The sequence below is a fragment of the Nanorana parkeri genome, unplaced genomic scaffold (genome assembly GCF_000935625.1).
Source record: "Nanorana parkeri isolate BGI_ZX_2015 unplaced genomic scaffold, ASM93562v1 scaffold35, whole genome shotgun sequence".
NCBI lineage: Eukaryota > Metazoa > Chordata > Amphibia > Anura > Dicroglossidae > Nanorana > Nanorana parkeri.
In genome coordinates, this window is record NW_017306303.1 from 619629 (window position 1) to 631352 (window position 11724).

At 43.7% G+C, this 11724-nt stretch overlaps 1 protein-coding gene across 3 annotated transcripts in view; it reads right to left on the reverse strand.

Annotated features, from left to right (window-relative positions):
* The window catches only part of PIP4K2C (phosphatidylinositol-5-phosphate 4-kinase type 2 gamma), a 55561-nt gene that overhangs the window by 21239 nt on the left and 22598 nt on the right, over positions 1-11724 (reverse strand). Inside the window, exons 3-4 of one of the 3 annotated variants that reach the window (XM_018569454.1) lie at positions 8402-8467; positions 183-329 (exon numbers count right to left, since the gene is read on the reverse strand). In XM_018569454.1, the coding sequence (XP_018424956.1) occupies positions 183-329; positions 8402-8467 (213 nt within the window). Of the gene's footprint in view, positions 1-182; positions 330-8401; positions 8499-11724 lie in introns of all 3 variants that reach the window. The other 2 variants (XM_018569447.1, XM_018569462.1) reach the window with 2 other exon arrangements.

Below are 11724 nucleotides of genomic sequence, written 5' to 3' on the forward strand. Positions count from 1 at the left end.
GGTGGGGTGTCACATTGTCACCGTTAGGCTAAAGCCTTCTTACACAGCCATCTATTTGTCCTGAATGGCATGGAGATTTCCCATTCTGTTTTCAAATGATAGAATTCTAAACATGCAAAAGGTGTGTCAGAAGTAAAATACAAAAGATACTGTATAACCTACTATGATGAAGTTTTACGCACTTGGTGGTAATCAGACAAAATACTGTGCACATTTGCAACATCTTCACTGGATATTTCTTTAACTGCCAGGGTCTTGTCATAAGACAAAAGGAAGCGCCCATCATGCGCTTCACTTTCACTGTAAGGTGAACTGCGTGTTAAGGAAACCTGGAAACAAGAAATTAAACATGAATATTTTGTATTCCACAAACCAGTGGCATAGCTATAATACAAGATACAAATCAGAGTCCTTGAAGAGATCGTCAATTCTGGACACCCAAAATTCAAAGGCCTGCTCAATGAAAAAATCTTGTTGGACTCCACTGATGAGGATTCATAAATCTGCTGTGACTGTAAGGCTGGGTTCACACCCAGCCTTACGCGCTTTCGTACTCGCGGAAAAACGCTCAAACAGGGAAATGCCATTATTTTCAATGTGCATGGTTCCCATCTGGGCGGTTTTCCATGAGTATGAACGCGTGGGAAACCGCCCTACGCCCAAAAAAGTACATGTACTTCGGTGCGTTTTGGTCGGGTGTTTCCATTGGGATACAGCCAAGTAGCCCTCAGAAACGCGTGTTTTTCGTGCGTTTTTTTTACCGCGAAACGTGGTAAAAAAACGTGCATATTCAATACGCCTAGGTGTGAACCCAGCCTTACACCACTGCCCTGAATGTATAATGTTATCTACACATGGAAATACCTATTTCAAATATTATTCAGATGCAGAGGCAAGGCATCCAGTGCTCATGAGGTGCCTCATTTCACTTATATGGCTTAGGAGCAAGCTAGGAGAGTTCATGTAAGTGAATTAGGGTGACATGGCATAAACATTGCACATAATGTTCAGGCAGGTAGAAAGCAACATGTACCTAAACGAACAACAAAATGTCAGACCAAACTGTTGGCAGTTACAAAAGGCTGTCAAATGCCTCATTCTAACCAATTATGGAGACCAAGCTGTAAAGTGACATTAATCCTTCGGGGTTTTTTTTTTTGTATGGAGGCATGAATTACTTTTAACAACTTTTTTTATTCCCTCCTTCTCTAGTGGTATCCAAACCACTAGCCCCCACCCCTGTACAGGTGCCTCCATTAGCTAGCCGGCTGCTGTGGAGGCACCCATGCATGCACACTCACGGCCGTGTCTGCACCTAGCTGTGTGCGTCCATAGAGACACACAGTGTGCGGCAGGCCACAGTTCAGTTCTTCATAATTAGAAAGAAACTGCCCTAAAATCATTAGTCTGTATTGTTTTAGAAAAAATGTCACATGTCCCTTTAAGAAAAATTATCGGTAATTGGTATCAGCAAGTACCTGAGGGAAAGTACTTGTACTTGCTCTTGTAAAAATGGCATTGGGACATCCCTTGTCATGTTACTGTGGCAACAAGTTACTAAGTGGCATGCCCAGAAATGAGTCTTCGGTCTGCTATGGGCATTTCATTGTGGCAGTGTACAGCTCAAGAATTGACAGCCCTCGGGCAATAAAAGGCTTCCCACTGGCACTTCTAGGAATTTAAATACATTTTTGAGTTCATTCTGATAAGTAGATTTGCTGTAATAAGAGGATTTGATAGAGTCTATCCCAAGCGGAAGAAAGACTCATGAATATGAAACTACTTAGTGCATGACTCCAGCAATGTTTAAAACTAATTTAGCCCACAAATCCCTGTTAAGCACTCGATCATTCACAAGAAAAGAACAATGAGAATCATGTCAGTGAAATCCCACTAAACTATATTAGAAACACACTGTATCAATATACTCAAAAGGAGAACTGAAGTCAAAGCATTTTCAGATTAAATACACAGCGAAACACTAAAGAACAGAATCACTTCTAATGTAACATGACATGTCAAGCAGAGAGGTACTCTGACTTTACTATGAGTAAGCAGTGTATAGTAAGTTGTGACACACAGGCCACTTTGGGGACGAGTTAACGTTCTTATCATCAGCCAGTGAATCTATTTTTTTACATGAATAATGTACAGAAGGAATCTGCATTCTCACTCCCTTCATAAATCCTACAAATAATGGAAATAAGCCTTATTCTAGAAAAGGGAGCAGAAGCAGGTATTTCTCTCTGCTCCTGTGTCGATTGTGCATCCAGCATATACACAAAGAGCCATTTATTCTAAACTGCATATAACTGTATCAGAGTTGTTGGCCATCATCAGTGCAGTACATTATCCCAAGCCCTTTACAGACAGTTATACAGTGTGTACAGCAAGCTTTTACAAACCAGTTTAGCCAGCTTCAAGCAGGCTTTAGCCCATTTCCACATTTGCAGAGAGTTATTTTTTTTTAAACATATGCCAGCAATGTACACCGAGTGTACATAAAGAAGGCATATGCAGTTGATTTACATGAACACAGAAACTTTCATATTTTGTTAGCTTTCTTCTTCATATCCTCATGGAAATGGCCACCTCTGTGCTCTGCAAACAATGTGTGTATATTACCACTGAGCTCCCCCCCATTCATTAGTACTCATAGCGGCAACCCTCCCCCCCAGACAGTGTATTGTGTGTGAAGGCAGAGCTGGTGTTTAGTGATCATGTTGCACAGAATCACAAGGAGGGGGGTAGCCGTTTACAGCCCGCTTTACAATCTGACCCCAATGTCAGACTGAATTTCCTGTGGCCAAAATTTTTTATTTCTGGGATTCAAGTCTGCAATTTGAGTCATGCAAATGTGTACATGTATACATCACTGCACCTCTATATTACGACAACAAATGCTTTCAGCTCCAGTTTAGAGGAGGGGGTAAAATACGATGTATGTACTTGCTAAAAAATCTTTTTCTTCAAGTCCATTGAGGGACACAGGAGAAGTAGCAACCATGACTGGGTTATATGCAGCTGCCTTTAGGAGGTTGACACTGGCAAAAAGAAGAAAAACAAAAAAAGTGTTGAAGCCTGGCTCCCATATAACCCCACTCACAGCTGTGCTGCCTCAGTTTTGTGAGTAAGCAGTACATAGGGCAAGAATACAGAGGGGTGGGACCTATGACCCTCAATGGACTCCAAGAAAAAGATTTTACTAGAAGTACAAAAATCATATTTTATTTTCTGCCCGTTGAGGGACACAGAAGTAGTAGCAATCAGACAACTGGGACATCCAAAAGCAATTCTACTGAGGGGTCAGCAACAGCAGCAAAATTTAAAAATTAATTTTTGAAAAGAATATCTGCAGGAATAAATGCCAAAATATAAGGCAAGAGGAAAACAAACCAAACGCCAATACACCACACTATGAGGTCAATAAGGACATGCAGAATACCATGCACAATACAATGCAGAATACCAATGTATAATACAGCGGCACAATGCAGAATACCACCGACCAGATTTATTTATATCCATCTATGTGCTCGGTGGTATTCTGCATTGTGCCGCTGTATTATACATTGGTATTCTGCATTGTATAATACAGCGGCACACTGCAGAATACCAGCAGCTATAGAGGAACAACAAATCCCAGCAACAATACATTAAACACCCTGTATAATTTATTATTGGTGGGATTTGTTGTTCCTCTATAGCTGCTGGTATTCTGCATTGCGCTGTGTAATATATTATTGCTGCAATTTGTTGTTTCTCTATAACTGGTCAGTGATATTCTGCTTTGCGCCGTATAATCATTATACAGCGCAATGCAGAATATCACCAGCTGTAGAGGAGTACAAATCCCAGCAATAATTATACGGCGCAATGCAGAATACCAGCAGCTATAGAGGAACAACAAATCCCAGCAACAATACATTAAACACCCTGTATAATGTATTATTGGTGGGATTTGTAGTCCTCTACAGCTGGTGATATTCTGCATTGCGCTGTGTAATATATTATTGCTGCAATTTGTTGTTTCTCTATAACTGGTCAGTGATATTCTGCTTTGCGCCGTATAATCATTATACAGCGCACTGCAGAATACCACCATCTATAGAGGACTACAAATCCCACCAATAAATTATACGGCGCAATGCAGAATAACGCCAGCTACAGAGGACTACAAATCCAAGCAATAGTACATTATAGTATAATTACTATTGATGCGATTTGCTGTATTCCGCATTGCGCCGCTGTATAATGTACTATATTTTACACCACTTTTTTTTACCACCGCTCCAAGCTTGCTCCCGTGATGGACTACAATCTCAATACAAACTAGTAGTCCATCACTGGAGCCTTTTTTATTTTTTTTTATTCGATTAACCGATCAAACGTAATAATAGGCTAACTAATCGATTTTGAAAATAATCGTTAGCTGCAGCCAGCCCTAAAACCTAGAGTAATCCAGGTAGGAGAAGGTAAATCTCATGCAACAAAATGCTGAAAAAAGAAGAAAATTATCACCAGAACCAGGGTTAGACGTAGATACATGGATTTCCAACCAAAATCTTGTAAAACAGTGTGAACACTAAAAAAAAAAAAAAAAAGGGGGGTACAGCCGAGTCGGGTACAGACACTACAACAAGATCTGTGGACTGCATAGAAGACAGACCGATCTGCAAAAGAGTGCAGGAGAACTAGCTGATGACTGATAAAGATCAATCATGTGAACAGATTGTCTTGAAGCAGGTACCAAGAATGATCATCAGAAAAATTGGACATGGCATCGTTGGGAATAAGGCCAAAGAGCTGCCTTGCTTGAAACGTAAGTTAATAAGGATTTCCTCTGGGAATTTTCTACAAAGGCTCATTGTGTTTGGACAGTCATAAGTGCCATACAAGACACCAAGTGCCTCTAATAAACCAACACAACTGTACAGAAGGGCATCATAGAAACCTCATAATAAGCTGTAAAAAAAGAGGATTGTTCACTTTGCATAAGAATGCAGTCCATCCAGACAGTTTTACACAGCTAGGCCACGGTCAAAATAGAACAAAGTCCAACTGGTTGACTCAGACTAGGAAATCAATACGGAGGTTCAGCCGAACTTCAGTGAAGTCACAGAAGGAAAAGAAATGCAGCGAGATTTCCATTAAGATGAATGACTGGTTGATCTATACAGTATAATGTAGAAACCATTTTTCAAGGAGTTCCTTGTCTAAGGGAAATTCCTCTAGGGGATCAGATGGAGGCCATGAAGGCATTGGACAGGGGTCAGCATCCTACGGCTCCGGAGCCGCATGTGGCCCTTTCATCCCTCTGCTGCGGCTCCCTGTCCAGGGGCAGAACTACCGTCGGGGCCTGAGGCTGTGGGTGGGGGCCCAGTGAGGTCCGGTCCTGGGTTTTGTGGCTCCCGGTGTGTTCTTTTCTGTGGGAAACGGGTCCAAATGGCTCTTTGAGTGTTTAAGGTTGCTGACCCTTGGCCTAGGATATCTCCAGTCCTCACAAAAGGAAATTATCCAGAAAAGGCGGCACTGGAAAAATCTTTTTGCTACAAGTGGACTAAAATGCCAGATTCACCAGTCTTCAAGGTTACTGTTCTTGTTCGCACAAGCTGAGTCCACCTGCAAGGTGAGAGGTCATCTCTGGCGCCGGTCCGAATCTCACTGGGCCACCCTACGTTATGCCACTGGGTAACGCCCCCCCCCACGCTATGCCACCGGGTGACGGGCCCCCCTGGCCGCGGCCCTCGGGCAGTGCCCGACTGGTCAGTCCGCCCCTGCTTGGGGGGGGGGGGGCTCTTCTTCCTCGCTGCCCCCCAACCCAAAGTGGCGGAACGCCAGGGCCCGGTCGCAATTGCAACCACTGCGACCCTGGTAGTTCCGCCAGTGGCTACTAAGTAGGTAGAATGGGAACATTAAAGTAGCAATGGCTGTCCTAATATTAGCCGTAGTGGTCTGGAGGATTCAGAGCAGATCACAGGCTCAGATGAAGGGGGTAAATTAGCTAGAGATGAGAATGATCCTGGTAATAGGTGTTCCTGGTGAAAGAAAGTCCACTATCAGGTCCCCATGGTGACAGAGGCATGCTCAATAGCAGGAGAAAAGGAAGAAAATGTACCCCCAGAAGCAGGAATGTCCTCAGAACATCTATGGCAAGACATGATGAACCCAATACATAAAACAATCACCAGAACAGCTCAACAAACTCAAAACAGAAGCAGCAGATGTTGGGATTGGCTGGCTGGAACAGCAGGAAGAGTTTTACTAGTAAGCCAGGGGTGACAAAGAAAACAAACGTGCACGCACACTTCACACTGTCTCAAGCGGATGACATCAACGCTAGTGGCACACTACTCTAGAAAAAGAAAAGAAATTGAGGACACCAAATCCTCAATTTCTATTTTCTACAGCCTCAGCACTCAATGAATGGGAGGCACTCAGTACAGAGGCTTCCCATTCATTCAGACACTGATAGTAAATATTTTACTATCAATAGTTTCTGAATGGGGAGGAGCCTCTGTACTGAGTGCTACTCCCCATTGAGGAAATCCAGAATGAACAGACTGTAATGTAAATCACCGCCTGTTCATTCATAACTGGGGACACATAGCACTATGTGTCCCCAGTTATTTACAAAAACTGGAGTGATCAGACGACAGACGATCGCTCCAGTGTTTGTCCTTTTCACACGGAGGATCTGTAAATATCAATGATATTTACCGATCCCCCGCTCTGCCTCGCACAGAGCCGCTGTCATCCTGAAACTGACAGCGGCTCCGATCTCCTCACCGCTCGGCCATCCTGACAGCTGCGAGCGCGGCTTCTCTCCCCCTCGGGGCGGCTTCTCTCTCGCTCGGCCATCCTGACAGCGCTCCCTCCTGCGACCCCGGACGGACGAGGGAGCGCTGTCATCATGTCGGTGAGGAGGAGAGAAGCCGCCCCGAGGAGTGCCTGACTCAATGGCTTCATTTCCACTCGCAATTTTCACTCGCAATTTGCGAGGGGGCGAGTGGAAATTTTGAGCCCTGCTGTATAGTGTTCTACACTAAATACCAGGGTATTGGTTCCATTCACAAAGGCATACGTGTATACTACATAGAGTCTGGCCACAGCCAAAGCAGTCACACTACTCAGAAAAAGAGAGCACTCTGTGGCTAGCTGACACAGAATGTATTATTCCAAAAAGTGCCAAGAGCACAACATGCTCAAATGTAATATACCCCGACATCCCTCCGTTAGTGGCATACTAGCAAGGCGTACTTGAATAAATGGCAATATCAGACTGGGGTGGACCAAGCAAGTACACCTGTTGTGAAAATAAAAAGTGCTCTTTGGCTAAGTGACAGTACACAAGGGTAAGGAAAGTGTCACAGGCCAGGATGATGTTGCCTCTACAGGGGTATGCTTACACATGGAATAATCCAAGACTGAGGTACACCAAACATGCACTCCTGCTCTGAAGCCGAAGAGCGCTCTGCGATTAACCAACACAGTATCCAGGGGTAAGGAAGGTGCTACTAGCAGAGCACAATACCCTCAATGTCACATTCCAGTATATCAAACCCATCCATGGGCTTATTCAGAGTGAGTCTTCAGAGACTGGTACACACCAGAGGCTGCGAGATGGCTCTGGACCAGTAAAAGCACTGTGGACGGGGTTATAGTGGCGCGTCTTCAACAGTTTTTTGTTTGTCAGTGTTGCTTTCCTGAATGAAGCTGCATATAACCCAGCATTCTATTACTACTCCTCCTGTGTGCCTCTATATAGGACAAAGAAACCAAGATCTTAATGTGAGTGAGTTACAACAGAAATATCTTTAAAGCTGAACTCCATAGAAAAATACAATACTGTACACAGATGAAACACATGCATGGGATCTGTATAACCAAACGTTGTATATTTCTGCTATTTCGTTCAGAGATTACACAGCCCTGCCAGACAGCACAGTCCCATTTAGCAAGACAGGGGACCTGCTTTTTCGTGTTGCAGCCAGGTAACATTTACAAGTACCCTACCCTTATCTACTCCAGCTTGTGACTAAACACTGGAGAAAAAAAAGAGGAGCAGGAACCCACAAGCTCATATCTCCGCTACTTGCTCCCTCCTCCTACCTCCTCCGTTCAGAATATTCCTTGTTAGTACATGAGCACTGCAGCACAACCAATTGGCTCCTTTTGTTTTTTTTCTCCTCCTCTTTCAGTCTATGTTCCTCTGTACAGGCAATTTTGCAAGAGGCTAATAGCAAATCAAATTCAGGTAATCATACTGCATGCAATACCATATACATTCAATGTAACATTAAGGAATAGTAAGGTGCATTCATTTGTGTCTTTTATATATTCCTGGGTTTAAGCTTTAACTTTAGATCAGCAAGCAAATCCAACTTTGTCAAGACGTTACCTGGTAATCCTGATCATCTATTCCAAACCGCTCCCTGAGATTTCGGAAAACTTGTGGGCAATAGTCCTTAAATTTAAAGTGACTGGGCAAGTTCTCTCTGAAATAAACACCAAAACATTCATATAAAACACAAGATTACATATTTACATAAAAGGTGTGCGTCCTTGTGTCTAAAATATACAGATAGTCACCCACTGCAGGGAAACTCGGTCAAATTGTTAACTGTAGTTTAAATGAGCTTCTGGGAATGACATGTCAAATATTCAACAATCTGCAGCATACAGCCTACGGCATCAGCTCCCAGCATGTACCCTTTGCTTCATAATTTGTCCCTCCAGCGTTGCCCATAGGTTACAAAAAAAGAAAGAAGAAAACCTAGAGAAGCCAGTACTCGCAGAGCCACAATTACACCCTCTCATGTGGCAATGCCCCGGGCCTGCCTAATCCTGTAATAATATGACAATATTATCTTCTTTCCCTGTAAAGGCAGAGCAGCAAACTCTGCACCACCATTATAATACTGTATGTGCCCTGTCCGCTTCTACCATTACATCAAGTCATGGACAGCAAAGACGTTTGCTCTAATACAATCATTTTAATTATTCCACAAAATATTAAAATATGACGGATATTAAAAAATTATTTCACAAAACCGTTGAAGATGTAAAAATAACTAAAATTACATTTTTCTGTTTCAGGAAATGGGTAGGATACACAATACCAAAACATAAAAACTGAATTACTTTTGTAGCTTTCAAGTCCTGAACAATAAAAAAAAACAATTTTAAAACAAGGTTATTTGTTTTTGGTAAGGAAAATATAAAATTGTGCATATAAATATTACATATATACCATTTGCAACCAATAGTCTGGTAGGCGGAAGAGACAAGTGCAGTTTTCTGCAGACTGGTTAACTTCTATGCTGTGAAAAGTGTACTAGGAAGAACAGTACAGAAACAAGCCAGGTTCACCAGTGTTCATTAGGATTAATGAAACAGGGAGCATTTTTCGCACCTTCAGTACACCAAAGCAAAATTAGGATCATGTCAAGACAGCAGAGCTCCAATCCAGAGACTGGACAAGTTCTCAAGAACCACATACAGTGGCTTGCACAAGTATTCACCCCCTTGGCATTTTCCCTATTTTGTTGCATTAGCGCCTGGAAGTAAAATTCACTTTTATTTGGATTACAAGTGATACACACACATAAAATGGTCCTAAATGGTGACGTGAAAGCAAGAAAATAACTTGTGATAAAAAAATGGGGGAAAAAACAAAACGTAAAAGTGGTCCACACATGTATTCACCCCCCTCCATAAGATCTGGTGCAACCAATTACCTTCAGAAGTCACAATTACCTGTGTTCAATCTAAGCATCACATGATCTCTGTGTGTGTGTGTGAGAGTGAGTGAGTGTGTGTGAGAGTGAGTGAGTGTGTGTGAGAGTGAGTGAGTGTGTGTGAGAGTGAGAGTGTGTGTGAGAGTGTGAGTGTGTGTGAGAGTGTGAGAGTGTGAGTGTGAGTGAGAGTGTGAGTGTGAGTGAGAGTGTGAGTGTGAGTGAGAGTGTGAGTGTGAGTGAGAGTGTGAGTGTGTGTGAGAGTGTGAGTGTGTGTGAGAGTGTGAGTGTGTGTGACGAGAGCGTGAGAGTGAGCGAGAGCGTGAGAGTGAGCGAGCGCGTGAGAGTGAGCGAGCGCGTGAGAGTGAGCGAGCGCGTGAGAGTGAGCGAGCGCGTGTGAGCGAGAGTCTGTCATCGGTGGCTTGTCACACACACTGACAAGCCACCGATGACAGCTATTCACTAAAAAGTGCAACAATTAACACTGTATGGGCCATTCCCAACCATGGGGTTAACTTCTTTTAAACATAAACATACGCTCCCCTCCCCCTGGAAAAGTGTGTGTACCCCCATCCCCCCGGAGTAGCAGCATATCACATGGCACTACAGGTTGTACAGAGTAACATAATGAACATGTTCAGAGGTGACTTATACAGAGCATCTCATCCCCCCGTATGCAGTAACTTCATTACCGTCACATGGAATAGGCCAGTCCACTCAGCTCGCTGTGTCTGCCAAGTCCACCCATCCTCCCCAGACTTTAGTAAACTTACTAGGGCATCCCCTACTCTGATACGTAGACTTGTAGAGGCTTAGGTATGAATTCACTAGGCCCTTCCAGTCTAATATAGTTGGAGGTGTACTTTGCCTCCACCGCAATATCACCACCTTCCTGGCACAGTATAACAAAATTCCCATGAAAGTCTGTCTCGCAATGGTAGGAGCTAGTTGTTCCGTTAGCCCTAAAATACATGTACGCACATCAGGATTAAAGGGCACATCAACAAATTGTGACAAAATTAGTAACTTCGAGCCAGAATGGTCTGATTCGCGGGCAGGTCCACAAAATGTGGATAAGACCCGCCGGCAAATCAGAGCACCTCCAACATTCAAAGCTGCTGCCCCCATAAATGCAGGCTAGTCTCGCCGCAGTGAAGTACACCCGGTGTAAAATTTTTAATTGAATGAGCTTATCTCGGGCAGACACCAAGTGGCTAAAGGGGTAATCCCACACATCCTCCCAGTCCTCATCCGTAAGCGCAGGTGCATCAGCTAGCCAGAGGCCTTTACATTTAAGTGCATGTGCCAAGGATGTATGAAAAAGATGCCTATACACCTCTGAGAGCGGTTTAGTGAGGCCTTCTCTGCGCAATAATGTCTCCAGACGGGACATCTGTATTACGCAAGTCAACCCCCCGAATTGGCTCTGGAAGGCATGGCGCAACTGTAGGTAGCGGAACAGATAAGCCGTAGGGACGTGGTATTTCTCCTGTAGCTGGTCAAAGGTTAGAAGTGTATTGTTTAATGTAAGATCTCCTAGCGTTCTTACTCCCATTCCAGGCCAGACATGAAAATCGGGTATATTTAAGAAGTGGGACAGAAGCGGGTTTTGTGCAGAGACCACCCCTGCGGTGTCAGACTCAGCTGTCTCCAAATGGACCACCATGTCATAATCGTAGCTCTCATAGACACCGTGAGTTCATATGGAGCTTTGAGACCCCTCAAAGGAAGTCCAGCCAGAGCTGCATATGATCCCAGCGAAGCAGCCTCCACCACCACTGCTGCGTCTTCAGAGTCACCCGTGAGCCACTTGTGCAGTACCACCATTTGACCAGCTAAATAATACTTTGTGAAATCTGGGACCGCTAGACCCCCCCTACAACATGGCTCCTGTATAGGGCTGCAGCTAACGATTATTTTCATAATCGATTAGTTGGCCGATTATTAAGTTCGATTAAATCGGTTAATCAGATAAAAAAAAAAAAAA